This window comes from Cyprinus carpio, unplaced genomic scaffold (assembly GCF_018340385.1).
Source record: "Cyprinus carpio isolate SPL01 unplaced genomic scaffold, ASM1834038v1 S000006521, whole genome shotgun sequence".
Lineage (NCBI taxonomy): Eukaryota > Metazoa > Chordata > Actinopteri > Cypriniformes > Cyprinidae > Cyprinus > Cyprinus carpio.
The window spans coordinates 425,608-440,884 of NW_024879188.1; the positions used below are offsets into that span (position 1 = coordinate 425,608).

General features: G+C 37.7%; 1 protein-coding gene across 1 annotated transcript in view; it reads left to right on the forward strand.

The window, feature by feature from the left end:
* The window catches only part of LOC122143861 (cytoglobin-2), a 76,554-nt gene that overhangs the window by 12,458 nt on the left and 48,819 nt on the right, over window positions 1-15,277 (forward strand). The window contains exon 2 of the mRNA XM_042754465.1: window positions 13,938-14,169. Coding sequence (XP_042610399.1) covers window positions 13,938-14,169 — 232 coding nt within the window. The remainder of the gene's footprint in view (window positions 1-13,937; window positions 14,170-15,277) is intronic.

Sequence of the window (15,277 nt, forward strand, 5' to 3'; positions counted from 1 at the left end):
ATACCTGTTTGCCAGTGTTTGACCCATGCCAGTTATGACCATGTCTCTGTTCAATAAAAGCTTGCATATGGATCCACATGTCTCACGTCTCATGTGTTTTTGTAATTAATGTAATATTAAAGTCAAATACCTACTATTTATTTACTTAATGTCTGTAAAAATTATATTCACATTTTTAAAACGCAATATTTTGTATAAGTCATTGTTATTTTGTGCTTAAATGTAATATCTGTGTTATTTGGTACATGGCAGTTATAATAAAGAAATCATACATATTAACAGATAATTCAATCTTATTTAATGCTCCTTATGATGGTTAAATGTGCTCTGATTATCTTTATGATTGCACAATAGTTTAAAACAAGACATGGTTTGTAGTACTGATTATTGAGGTTTGATCATATCTGTCCGTCTTCCATGCCACTTACTCTATGGCAGCGGTTCTCAATTCCAGTCCTCGCAACCCCTTGCTCTTCATATTTTGCGTTTCTCTCTTTGTTAACACACCTGATTTAGATAATCAGCTTGTTAGAAGTGAGCTCTGTGCACGAATTGTATTTTCCGATTGACATGGTCCCTACACAGTGTTCATTGCTCCCTACTCCCTGAGCAGGGGAAATCTGTTGAAGTTTACTTCACCTCAGAACATTCATTCACAGATTTGCACTGCACAACATCACACACGGACAAGTGTGATATCATATACCTCGGTGAATAAATACAATTTAAATTCATGTCTCGCACACTTCAATGCACTTTGAATGGAACATACCTGTATTCGTTTACTTCGAACTGGAATCATGGTGGAATATCCTGTGATGTACACTTCGCAGGGCACTTACGTTCGAGTAGAACAAATGTCTGACGCGATAAGAGAGACATACAAAATGTGCAGAGCAGGGGGTCATGAGGACTGGACTTGAGAACCGCTGCTCTGTGAGACGCTGGGGTAAGAGAACTTTCTGGGAACCTTCTAGGAATGTAAATAGTATGTTCCCTTTATGTTAGGGGAACGTTCCAGGAACCTACCAAGAATATTACCAGAATGTTCTTAAGGTTTCCAGAACGTTCCCTTAACCTAAAGGGAACATTCTATTTACGTTAAGAAAACTTTCCTGGCTAACCAAAAGGGAACATTATTGAGAACCTTCTGGGAACCAAAAATTATTAGCTGGGGTGTTAGCTTACTGCAAACAGTCACACAACGCACATTCAAATTAAGATGTTTTAGCCTACTCGTAAATGTTCAAACTTTGCATTAAATTAATCATTTTTGTTTTGCAATTTTATTTATTTATTTTTTTTTTGTCGTTTATTTTTCCTATTTTCCCTTTAGTGGCTCGCATTATTTTATTAGAACATGCGTTATTTGTTTTCTGTGCCTTTCTGAATACAGACACCAACCCATCCCTGCACAGCCTGGAAAATAACATTTATTTCCATGTTCTGCCATTTTCGCTATAATCCTTGCTTGTTTCTTTACATTACCTGCAGAACTTCTGATGATTCGGCTGGCGGCTAGTGGCTGGCATAGAACATGGGCGGGTATATGCAAATGTTGGGGGCGTAACTATTATTGATCCTGATTGTAACATCACAGTCTGTGTTATGTTCTGATTCGCCTATTTTTCAGTGGTCTTTTGCATGCACGAAATTTACATAAGGAGGAAACAATGGTGTACAATGGACACTCAGGGTACAGTGGCATAATACAGTGACATAATGTTTTTTTAGCCACATCAACACAAAAGTCATGTGCATGGGTAAAATTTACCAGCTGGCGCTTTTAGGTATACAGCGACCTCTGGTGATTTAAGTATTAACTATATTACTGGACTGTATTGTACATGATGTTTACAGCATTCGAATGAAATTTCTTATGAATAAATGTTACATAAAGTATATAAAATAAAATCATTTTTATCCATCCTACAAGTCTTGTAAGTCCATGTCTTTTATTGTTATTATTATTATTTAATTGTATTATGTTTACATTAAAACTAGCAGTAACTCTGAACTAATGTAAACAAAGAACGCTTCTGTGCACCAGTGTATTCCCACAGGTAAAGGGATTTTAAACAAACACTGTTAATACACATTTAGTTAACCAAATGAAACAATACACATTTTAATGCTATAAAAGTGCACACATTAAGAGAAATAAACAGCAGATGTTCATATTAACAACTTCTTTAACTTAGTCTCAGTTATCATTTAATGACCTTAATATAGTCTCGTCATCGTCTCATTTTTGCCAGGGGAAAAAAACTTGTTGATGAACATTTTCTTTCATAGTTTTCGTTACTGAAATTAAGTGGTGTATGAAGTACCTGAATGCCATACTCAAGTAAAAGTACAGATATCTTACCAGAAAATGGTAAGAACTTTGGTAGAAGTTGAAGTCACCATTTAGAATATTACTTGAGTAAAAGTCTTAAAGTATGTGATATGTATTGTACTTAAGTACGGAAAGTATTTTTTAATCTTAAACATATTTAAGTATTAAATGTAATATATATATATATATTTACTTTTATATATATATTTATTTTTTGGGGTTTTTTTTCATACACCGCTTGAGTAGCAAGATTGTGTTCAGTTTTATCTCTTTCTTCCATTTTGTATTTTTGGGTAAGAATAAGAAGCACTTCATCTGTTACAACATAATAAAACATTTATGGAATCTGCATCTGAAATAGCATTTAGATGTATTTACACAGTTTATGTATCTCAGAGGGGACATGGATGCATTTAAACTGCCGTTAAACATGCATAAACAGGCCTAATGTTTTGTTTTTAACATAAAACTTTGAATACTGATATTTGAAATAATTTAAAACAAGAAAAAATTTAACTGCCAGTAGGTGACAGCAAGTCACTGTTAATAAGTGAGTCACTGAGATTCAACTAATTCATCCAAACAACTGAGTCATTCAGAAACAAAGCATTTGACTGTGTTATTGAGTGAATCACTGAATCATTTATTCAACCGATTTGTTCAAAAAGCTGATTCATTCAAGAAGTAAACACCGTCCATTGCTCAGAGACACAAAACAGTGCTGTGATCTTTGTTTGGAACTATTTTCATTAGCAAAATTGAGCAAAAACAAGCAATATTATGTCTAAAATGTAAGTCACTTATTGCTTTACCGAACTTGTATAAAATTATTATTACCGTATTTTTCAGACTATAAGTCGCACCTAAGTATAAGTCGCATCAGTCCAAAAATACGTCATGACGAGGAAAAAAACATATATAAGTCGCACTGGACTATAAGTCTATAAGCCGCGAGAGGACGCTCTATGCTGCTCAGTGCTCCTGTCACCTATCAGATCGGCTGCATATTTTACCATATTTTACAGTTTGTAATCTGCAGAATAGGATTTTCTTTTTGGGGGCATTTTGTTTGCATTCAGTCTTTCTCAGTTGTCTTTAAGTTAATATTTCAACAATTTTCAGTTGTTTTCAGTTAATGTTTTCAGGGGTATGCTACAGGAGCACTGACCAGCATAGAGCGCCCTCTCGCGGCTGTAGACGGTAATGTTTTCTCTTGGTTCATATCTCTTGGTTCATGTCAAATAAATTTTGATAAATAAGTCGCACCTGACTATAAGTCGCAGGGCCAGCCAAACTATGAAAAAAAGTGTGACTTATAGTCTGGAAAATACAGTAAATGTGTTCATGCTGATATCTGCAGAAAAACGGTACTCTTCGTGTGATAAAGTTAACTATATTAAATTATATAAATATAAAAAGCATGCAGAAGCATTTTTGCCTCATCAGTTCAGAATGCCTGGAATTTTGAGTTTTAATAGACTAATAAATCAACGTGTGTGCACTCTGTGTGTGATTTGGTGATACAGCCTACATTGATAATGTCAGATCGCACATCATTACAACAACACTTACTATATTATCGCAGACGATGCTGTATCGTACACCCCAACCCCGACTTGAGTAGAAAATGAATGATTCGTGGTCGTGCGCGCACTTGTTTGGACATGAGCAAAGGCGTTTTATAGGAGTCTAACTAGCAGACGCCAGACCACTGATTCGTCAAACCTGCAGTCTGTGTTCTTCTGAATTCTGACTATTTTGTAAATAAGTAACGAATATGCTTCAGTGAAATGTACAGGAGTAAAAGTGTACATTTTAATTCGAAAATGTAGTGGAGTAAAAGTAAAAGTTGGCTGAAATATAAAAACTCAAATAAAGTATAGATACTCCCAAAAAATACTTAAGTACTGTAACGAAGTATTATTAGTTCGTTACATTCACCACTGCTGAAATAAACACTACAAAGAAGCCAAAGACATCTGCACTGATGGATCTCCTTGGACCAGCTTATAAAGCAGCAGCCCCAGCATCAAAGAAAACTGTGACTGAAATGGCAAAAGAGGAAGTGGCAAGGAATAGGGAAGCCAAACCTGTCCTACTCTCTGAAAACCCGCTAATCTGGTGGAAGATGCACACAGAAGAGTATCCTCTTTTAGCACTTTTAGGAACCTGGTAAAAAAATGAGTAGGCTTTAGTAAAGAACTGTTAGTTTTATGGACAGTTACTATTTTTTGTATACTCATTTATTTATTTTATTTTATTTTATTTATTTATTTATTTATTTATTTATTTATTTTTTTTTTTTTAAATGTTTGGAATTTTGAAATTTGTTTTATTTCTTAAACATGTTTCAAGTTGTTAATGAAATTCACTAACAATTTATATTTTTTACAGTAATGTGTTTGTGCTTACCTTGTGTGCATTGTATGTGCATATTTAGGATTTATTGTTACAGAATTTGGTTACTCAAAGTAAAGGTAAAACGCAATTCAACATAATTGTGTGGGTTCTAATGTTAATATGAATGTGTATTTACTTAATATAGCTGCATAGGAGGGTTTCAGTTACCAGCATATATTTAAATATGGATTCCATGTCTACAAAACTAACATTTTAAATGAAATATTGATAAATATTGATATTAAATCTAACTGAATCGAAATCATATAAATAATAGTCTAATTGAATCGTCAATTTAGTCATGAAACCTAGCCCTAATATTTAAACTGTGACGTAATTCTCATAAAGGACTACAGAGCTAGCTACTGTTCCATGACCCTATTTGTTTGGCAGCACCACTCACAACTCAATTCCCGTTCAGACCACCAACATCTCACAACAAAATGAATCAGTCGTATTCATTTTCACACAATGGACACTAATAAATCTAGCATACTGTTTTTACTGAAGATAGAACTAAACTATCCATGCATACATTTAGAGAATGAGTTATAGGACCATACCTCAGTGACTGAAATAAGTATGCTTTTATAAAGATTCCACAGGAACATTCCCATTGCCTAGTTTCAGGGTCTTATAATAGCTTTCTATATAAACAGTAGTTTTATGCTAAATGAAGACCTCTACTGGCTAAAAGTTTTCTTAAAGTTATCAATCGCTGCAAATATGAACATTCCGTACTAACGTTTTTATATGTTGCCCCTAAATATCTAGTTTTGTAAAGTTTAAGCAAGTAGCATTAAGCACATTTGAAAATTCATTTGTGGTTTAACAGGATACTGTCAGGCACAAAGCTGACAATTTTAACACCTACTGTGGAACTGAAAACAGAAACAGAGTAGCAGTTTGTCATTTATGTCAGATTTGCACTCTGATTATTAGGGTTTGTTCATTATCAGTGCTGAGGCTTTTAAACCAACAGAGCTGAAGCTCTGGTTGTGTTTGAACTCACTCCCTCTCTGTCTGTGCACCTGCCTCTCATTTTCCCTGCTGTGACTTAATGACATCCTTTTCATCAGAGCCACTTCAGCTCTGCACTGCAGTCATACACCACACTGCCTTTCATTGCCCAAAATTTCTCTCTCTCTAAATTCCTTCTTCCTAGTTTTTCAGTTTCTCATTTTTCATAATTTGCATTTATTGACTTGTATAATTTATGCAGCTTGTGCTCTCTGAATTTCAAAGGCATAAATATTCTATTTCTACTCAGCTGCGAAGGTTACCCATGGGCAAGATGCTAACAAAGAGTGATGGGTTTGGTTATCATGGGCCTTAGAACATTTTTAGTGTCTTGCTGAGGCTAGTATTTTAGTAGTTTATGAATTTGAATACTACAGATTTACTACTACAAATAGTAACAATGTGTATTCATAATATTCTACATATAATTAAAACACAAATGTAATGTATAAAATAACTGTATTCCTTTACCATTTAAAGTTATTTGCCAGCTCACTGTACTGATCCACCAAATGATTTCTGGAAATAACCCTTTCATTGTGGACTCCTTTCTCATGTTATGTCTTATTACTTGTGGAAGGTATGTCTAGATTTGTAGTAATTCCATGGGCAAGTGTGGATCATCCTAGTCCCCCCATCTTGTCCCATACTACAATGCACAATGATCTTAAGCCAGAGACACACTGCACGATTTTCGGCTGTCCCAGACAAAAGATGGGCATTGTGAAACAATCGTGGCGATTTCTGTGATCGTGGCTCCTAATCGGTGGTCCTATGTCGTAAAGTGAGAAAGGTTCAAAAATGGCCGTCTTGCTACTAAAGATAGCCAGATAATTTTCTGTCAGTGTCAGAAATTCAGCATGTTCATCGCACAATGTATTTGCAGTTACAATCCACGTTTACTGACCAGCCAGTAAAAACATGTCATGAAATCAGCACAACATGGCGCTAAAACATTAACTCTTTACCTTAAGCTCTTATTTCTTCCACTTTCGCCGCTCCCACTTTTTTTCAGAACACATAAAAAGTACAACTGTCAAAGTGTGATTCATTATAATCTTTTTGTTTACCACTAGCGCATGCTAATGACGATTTTTTTCTTCTGTAGAAACGTGCGTCATAGCCTATGAGTCAATTGGTGTCATCATCGTACAATCTACATGCATGTCGTACCCAAATTTATTAGATCCATGTCGTACAGTGTGACCAGCAATGATCTTATAGGATTGCTAAAATCATGCAGTGTGTAGAAGGCTTTAAGTTGTGTAAGGAATGAGGTAACCTAACAGTGTCATGAGCCGGGTTTGATTCTTCCTCTCATTTCCCTCTCTTTCCTCGTTACTGCTACTTAGGCTCAGCTGTCCGCTATTGCGTCCGGCACTCACCCTAATTGTCCCGCACCTGTTCTCTCTTCACCATGATTTTCTTTTCTACTTTACTTTGCTGTTTTTCCAGCTTCTTTGCCAGATTATTGGAGGTTTTCCTGCCCATTGAATGACACCAAGTGTCTGTGCATTCTCAGTTATCTGTAATTTTGTCAAGTCTTGTATAGTCAAAGTCATGCCTGGTGCTTCTTACCTGTTCTCTGCCCAGTCATCCTGTGGTCCGTGTGTGTTGGTCCTGTCACTAAGAACAGAATCGAGTCTGCCGGCTGAGGACAGCACTCGCCTCTCTTCCCCTGCCCACTGCCTGAACTGCTGTTGCTGCACCCAAGGGATACGCAGACATTCCTTTTCCTGAATTCTAATCCAGCTCTGCACCAGCCAGATTAGACTGCCTACATTACATTTTCTAATAAACTATTTTTCTAATAAATTTGCTTTGACTTGCCTTCGCTCTTGAGTCCTCATTATTCTTGTGACAAACAGGTTCTGAATTATGTGTATGATACACATAGTAACTTCAGTATTTTCCGCTGCATGGTATTAGGAGATGGTGTTGGTATGATGATTCCAGAAGTGCCCCAGAGAGGATTCGTATATGTGTATTGTACCTTTTGAATTTTAGAGTTCTGCACTGTCTCACATTGCCTTTTGGGACAGATGACTGAGTGCTGGACACTCCCTTGGTAGGTTCCAGACAGCTGGTCAACAACCAGTTTTGCTTCTTCTGTTGAAGTGAAGGTTTGTAGGCATAATACATATCCACATAAAACAATTTCAGGACAGAATGGCGAATACCATCCCCAGGCCAGTTATTATCAGGATGTGTTTCTGTAGTGCAAAAATGACACAGCATTATGTGATGCCAAAAGGGAGAACTCACTAGGTTGTTCTTGTATTTAGAGATGTCATAACAGTCTGTTTTCTGGGAGCAATCTTACTTGGTAGAACATTTCCTTGATGTCACTTCTGACAGCAGCTGTAGAGATAGTAGAGTATGGCCCCAACACTGGTCCAGGGGGAAGAAGCTCATTCAGATTTTGTTTTCCCCCAGAGTTTTCCCATTGTGCTGCACCATGTAATGTGGGATGCACCAGGAGTAGGAAAATCTGTCTCAACATTCTGTTGCAGTTTCCTAACACTGTCTGCTCATTTCAGTTTTGAAATCTCAGCAGTATATGCTTCTGCTTATTGTGGGTTTTTGGCCAGTCTTTTTTTAGTGGCTGTCAGCTGCAATAAGACTGCCTCTTTAGGTGCTCTGAGTTCTGTAATGTTCTTGACACAAAAATGAGGAGTGCATATTGCGCAATACCATAAACTCAGCCAATACTGTTTTGGTTTCCAGGAGAATCACATTCATGGTGTTGAGCAGAAAGGAGGTTGTTTCATGAAGCTTTATCTGGAGCAGACTTTGGACTCTCTGGACTCCTGAGACTGATGTTGTCCTCGACTATGAGTAGTCGGTTGCTGCACTGTCTGCAGCGCATTTTTAGGTTGCACTCTGTTGACATCTGAATTCTTCCACAGCACCAACACCTGCTATTGTCTTTAGTGGATGGATTCATTTGTGGCACTGGCCCTCTACATTGACTGCTTGCAAACCTTGAAATGTCCTCCTGAACCTTGGATGGGCACACTACATAGATGTGTAAACTCCCAAAACTCTGATCTCAGGTCATGTTTCCCTAGCATCTGAGAGACAGGAGATCCATACTGTAACTTAAAAGTTACAAAAGTTAATTAGTTCTGAGATGAGTTGTAGAGCGAGCTAGTGAGGCTGGCCATATTTCTGATCTAATGCAGCCATTTTCCTTGTGAAAGGGTGTTGCAAATGGTTATATGTATCTGCTGTAAGTAATGCATCCTCTAATTTCAGATGCTCAGTAAGTATCTGGAATTTAAACTTTCAGTAGCATGCCCCCCCCCCCCCCCCCCCCGCCTTATAAAAGCTACAACGTTTGACCTCTTAACTGAACTCCTTTTCACAAATTGAACATGGAAATAAAAACTGTATAAATAACAATAAATAATAGGGCTGTCAAATGATTAATCACGATTAATCACATCCAAAATAAAAGTTTTGTTTACATAATATATGTATGTGTACAGGGTATATTTATTATGTATATATAAATACACACACATAAATTATATATTTAGAAAATATTTACATGTATATACATTTATATATTTATATTCTTATATTTTATATTATATATAAATATATTTAATATATAAACATAACATATTCTTCTTAAATATATACATGCATGTGTGTGTATTTATATATACATAATAAATATACACAGTATGCACACATATATTATGTAAACAAAACTTTTATTTTGGATGTGATTAATCATGATTAATCATTTGACAGCCCTAATAAATAAACAACACTGTTCTTTCTTAGTCTTATTAAGTGCAAACAATAAGTGCAGCCATAATCAAAGTAGGCTTAAAATTGCTTTTGAATGCACTTGCGTGTTTTACTTTCGATTTCAATTTAACGATTGCGCTAACTCTCAGCGGTGCTGAGCGTGCATTCTACAATACAAGCCATTAATTTTGTCAGATGCTCTGCAACAAATCCTCATTTAAAGTTTCTTATGGGCCAATGAGGGTCATTTTTTGTTCATGCTGAAGTAAATTTAAAATAATAAAAGAAAATAGTCTGGCCAATCCGAGGTCCCTGCACACGTGCGTTAACACACGCTTGAGGATGGTGATGAGTCTGGTTGCAGCTGGCTGTCTGGTGCAGTCTTAACTCCGAGGTCCGAGTCCGAGGTCACTGTAGCCACCGGATCCAGTCAGTATCCAGATCAGATGGTCACTGCAGTCACCTGGATCCAGTACATTTCCAGCCCAGATGGTGGATCAGCACCTAGAGATGACCTCTACAGCCCTGAATGTCAGTGGAGACCAGAACAACTAGATGAGCCCCAGAGACAGATCCATAGTAAAGACCTTGTCTCCTAGACAGCCACCGGGACAAGACCACATGAACCAGATCATTCTTCTGCATAATCTGACCTTTCTGCAGCCTGGAATTGAACTGCTGGTTTCATCTGGCCAGAGGAGAACTGGCACCCCGACTGAGCCTGGTATCTTCCAAGGTTTTTTTTCCATTCTGTCACCGATGGAGTTCTGGTTCCTTGCTGCTGTTGCCTCTGGCTTGCTTAGTTGGGGACACTTAATTTCCAGCGAAAACCTCAAACATAATTCAAAAAAAACAATTAAATTGAACTGAGCTGGATGATGACATCACTGAATTCAATGATGAACTGTCCTTTTGCATTATTGCCATACTATTTTCCTATTTAATGCTGTACAGTTGCTTTGACACAATCTGACTTAATCTGGAGCTGAACACACTCAAAACAGTGGAGATGATTGTGGACTTCAGGACAAACCGCCCTGCACTCCCCCCACTCACAACACTGTAAAAACAGTGGAGTCATTCAGATTCCTGGGCACCACCATCTATCAGGACCTGAAGTGGGACAATCACATTGACTTCATTGTGAAAAAGGGCCAGCAGAGGTTGTACTTCCTTTGCCAGCTGAGGAAGTTCAACCTGCCACAGGAACTAATATCCTAATATCCACATTGCCTTGCATAATTTGTATATAGCACATCTGTACAAAAACTATACTGTCAACTGTATATTTGTCTGTGTATTGTTTTTACGGACACTTTATTTTAAGGATCAAGTCTCACTATTAATTAGTTGCTTATTAACATGCATATTACTAGAATATTGCCTGTTTATTACTACTTATAAAGCACATATTAATGCATTATTCTGCATGACTGTATTTTAGATACCTTAAAGGGGTCATATGATGTTGCTAAAAATAACATTATTTTGTGTATTTGGTGTAATGAAATGTGTTTATGTGGTTTAAGGTTCAAAAAACACATTATTTTCCACATACTGTACTTTTTTTGTTGTTCCTCTATGTCCTGCCTTTCTAAAATGCGTTGTTTTTTACAAAGCACATCGGTCTGAAAAGCGAAGTGTGCTCTGATTGACCAGCTATCCAGTGCGTTGTGATTGGCCGAATGCCTCAAGTGTGTGGCAGAAATGTTATGTCCCTTGTCAGACTGTGATACGTGTCCCGGTCAGAACACCGGGACAAGACAATAACAATAAAACCCATTACAAACGAGGTGTTTGTTGCATCCAGTGGGGACATAATTCCGGATTATAATGACTTATACTGTGTTTTTACGTTGCATTGCATCGCGCTGCGTAAACATAAAACCATGTCTGCATTTTTGATCGGAGAAACAACAAACAACAAGCTCTACTCCTCAGCAGGGGTTCTCAATTCCAGTCCTCGTGCCCCCCAAATCTGTTGAAGTGTACCTCTCTTCGGAACATTCATTCACAGATTTGCGCTGCGCAATGTCTTCACACACGGACAAGTGTGACATCATATACCTCTGTAAATAAATTCAATTTAAATTCACATCTCGCACACTTCAATGCACTTTGAATTGAACATATACGTTCGTTTCGAACTGGAATCATGGCGGAATATCCCGTGATGTCCACTTCGCAGGGCACTTACGTCCGAATAGAACAAACGTCTGAAGCGAAAGAGAAACATACAAAATGTGCAGAGCAAGGGGGCTGGAGGACTGGAATTGAGAACCGCTGCTCTACACAGCTCAAAACTCGCGTTTGAATCATCAGTGGCAAATCCTTTACATGTATAAATGTACTTACAGACTGTGAGTCAGAACAGCCAGCATTGTTTTCTTAAGGATCAGGAAACAGTCCTCAATAAAATGGCTGCACACATCTGAATATTTGGGTTAAACTGTTCTGGAACAGTGTTGTAAATACAACTTAATCACTGATTTCTAGTTGTGTCTTCTTTTGGAAGGCCAAACAAAGTATTTTCGCTTTCACAATGAAACAGCGTCTCCACGACATGGCGCCAGCGGCAACAGCAAGAATCAAAGGTTACGCCTTCTTTCTTTGCGTGAATATTTTGGCGCCGTTATGCCAATCTTCCCACATCGTGACAGACATGTTTAAATGAGGAGTTTTAGGAGGGCGTTGACGAGTCTTAACTTATATAAAGAATATCTCTTTGGGTTTGAGACTTTAGTCTTTGCAACTTTACAGATCTTCTTTATGCACCAAGTGCTTGTAATACTCTAAAGAGAAAGGAAAACTTGAAATCGCATCTTATGACCCCTTTAATCTACCCCATATCTAAACTTAACAACTGTATCACTAACTATTAGCAAATTAGGATTTTTTTTTTTCAGGGAAAACTCTTAGTAAATAGTGAATATGTGTGCCCTATTCTAACATATTACATATTTATTTCTACTCACTTCTTTTTATTTTGTTATCTGTGTCTTTTACCTAGTCAACCTGTGTACTGGCAGCTTTTGTCACCAAGACAAATTCCTTGTGTGTGTAAGCACACTTGGCTATAATGTTCTTTTTGATTTTAATTCTGATTCTGACTGACGTGGTGTTTGGTAGTGCCTGGCAGAGTCATAGGGGACCCAATACAACGAGTTACAGACTCTGTTAGGGCACCTCTGATCTATGAGATCATTGTGGCATAAAGTAGAAGTAGAACTGTGTTACAACAATACTGACAGGACAGGACCTACTGGGGTTGGGTGGTGCAGAGAGCTTAATTAGTTGTCATCAGTCTGTTGCTTCCTATGGGACCTGAGATATGGAACTGGAATAGGCCTGAAGCTCATTTAATCAGATTGTGCTCGCAGCTGGAGTCGTGGTGGATGTTGCTGCTCCAACTAAATTTGTAGCTGCTTCATTTGTTGTTTTAGCTGAGAAAGCTCCCGTCCTAAGCTCCCTTTCATGCTGTAACATCTGCAGAGTACATAGCAGGTTGTCATGAGCTTTGCAAATATCCTTATTCTCCCTCCTTAAAATGTCTAATGCAGATTCACACTGTTCCTCATCAGACCATTGCAGCGGAATGTTGGGTTCATAACCTGGTGATAGTGAAGTGAAACCAGTTGTGCTCTTTTTTTGATTCTTCGTTTCAGCGTGTTGGATTGAATGAGTGAGTGGTGATATAGGTTGTGAAACCAGGCTTGGGGAGTCTAAATGCAGTGAGGTCAATCATATGGGAAGGGCTGTCTTCCTCCTGAGTTTAACAGTTGCCTCATTCTCTGCATGCCGTAGAATCTTCTATACCTTTGTAACAAATTTTAAATAATTTGCTAGCTCATGGTACTGTACCACTTAAGGATTTCCAGTTAGAGACTGCAAGAAAACTGTCGTAATTTCTGGGAATAACTCTAATATTGTACCATTCACACACAACTAACTTAGTTTGTAGGTGTATTGATGTGTGTGTGTGTGTGTGTGTGTGTGTGTGTGTGTGTGTGTGTGTGTGTGTGTGTGTGTGTGCAACACCACATTGAAGTTGCTGCTGAAATATTTTGCATCTGTTTCCACATCCCGGTGAACTTGCCAACAGTCTCTGTGAGTGTAGGGAGATGGCTTGTGTGCTGATTTCTGGATGCTGATTGATCAGAGCAGGATGCTGTGTTTTTGGGTGTGCTTCATCGAATCAGGGAGAGATTTAGGAAAGCTAGGATAGTGTATCAGTAAACACTAGTCCTTTTGCAGGCAATTTTAAAGCAATTATAATGCATTTTGTATTTGATGAAAGTTATGTAAACCACAGTTTCTAATACTGCCGGATAAGAAGACTCCTCTGAAATCTTTCCACTGAAATGTTCACTAAACTCTTGTTGCAATATTAGCTGTTTTCTTTTTCTGTGTTCCTCAGATTCTTTGTGAACTTCCCCTCGGCAAAGCAGTACTTCAGTCAGTTCCAGGACATGGAAGATCCAGAGGAGATGGAGAAGAGCTCTCAGTTGAGGAAACATGCCCGCCGTGTCATGAACGCCATCAACACAGTTGTGGAGAACCTTCATGACCCAGAGAAAGTTTCATCTGTTCTGGGGCTAGTGGGAAAAGCACATGCACTCAAATACAAAGTGGAGCCAATGTACTTCAAAGTAAGAAAGATAAGATTAAGATAAGGATTTTGCACACTTGCATAAAGTGTTAGGATTGCAGTAGCCAAATGATTAAGATTTGGGATGCTAAAACAAGGTCAGAATTTTGTTTTAATAGATGACATCTCATAAATTAAAAGAATAAATAACATTCCCCTCGTTCATCACTACTGAGCAAGTCACTCCAACACTCTTTGTCCTGAGTTTCCTGTAAGTTGCTCTGGATACTGCATGTCTGCTAGTAGCCAAGATAGACCTGTAATTATTATTTTCATGCCACTTTTTTAAATGAAATTATTTACTTATTTATTTACTTACTTACTTACACAACTATTCTACTTGTTGTGAAAACATAAACAAACATATTCTTTTTCAATGTGCATTAAGGTGATGAATGTTTCCAGGCTCTGGGAAATCTTGAATTCATATAGCAAATTAAATACAACTTCAGAACTGATGTCAAGTCAACTCAACTCAAATCACCTTTATTTATATAGCGTTTTATACAATGCAGGTTTTGTTAAAGCAGATTTACAGTGTTAAACAGGAAAAAGGTGTGTTGATAATGCAAGAGAACTATAGAATTATTATTTTTTTTTTAGTTAAAGTCAGTTTATTGTTGATTCATTGATGTCATTGTCCAGCTCAGTTCAGTTCTCTTCCAATAATGTCTGTGCAATCAAGTCAACAATATTGTCAGAAATTGTGTCCCCATTCTCATTAGGAAGGATATTGTGTTTTGAATACATCTTTAGACAAATCCTCAACTAAAATCGTACAGCCCTCTAAGGCTGCTCTAAACATTAAATTATGTTTTATTAACAAGGTTCGGGAGGAGCGCGTCAGATAATTAGCCTAACCAACACCGGTGGACCACAATCAAGTAATCAATACCACAGTATAAATATCGCTGACTTACCTCTATCCATTGATGGTTTATCAGCATTCGGCTTGCACCTTTTGCCATCATATGGCAGACTTAGCTTCTCCCATTTAAAAGTCTAGGTCTATATTGGGCATTTTTCAGTTCTCCGGCCAATCTGCCGGGCCCAGGATCGCTCCTCCTCCGCCAGACACCGCCGCCGAGCTCCGTGCTCCATTGTGGCCG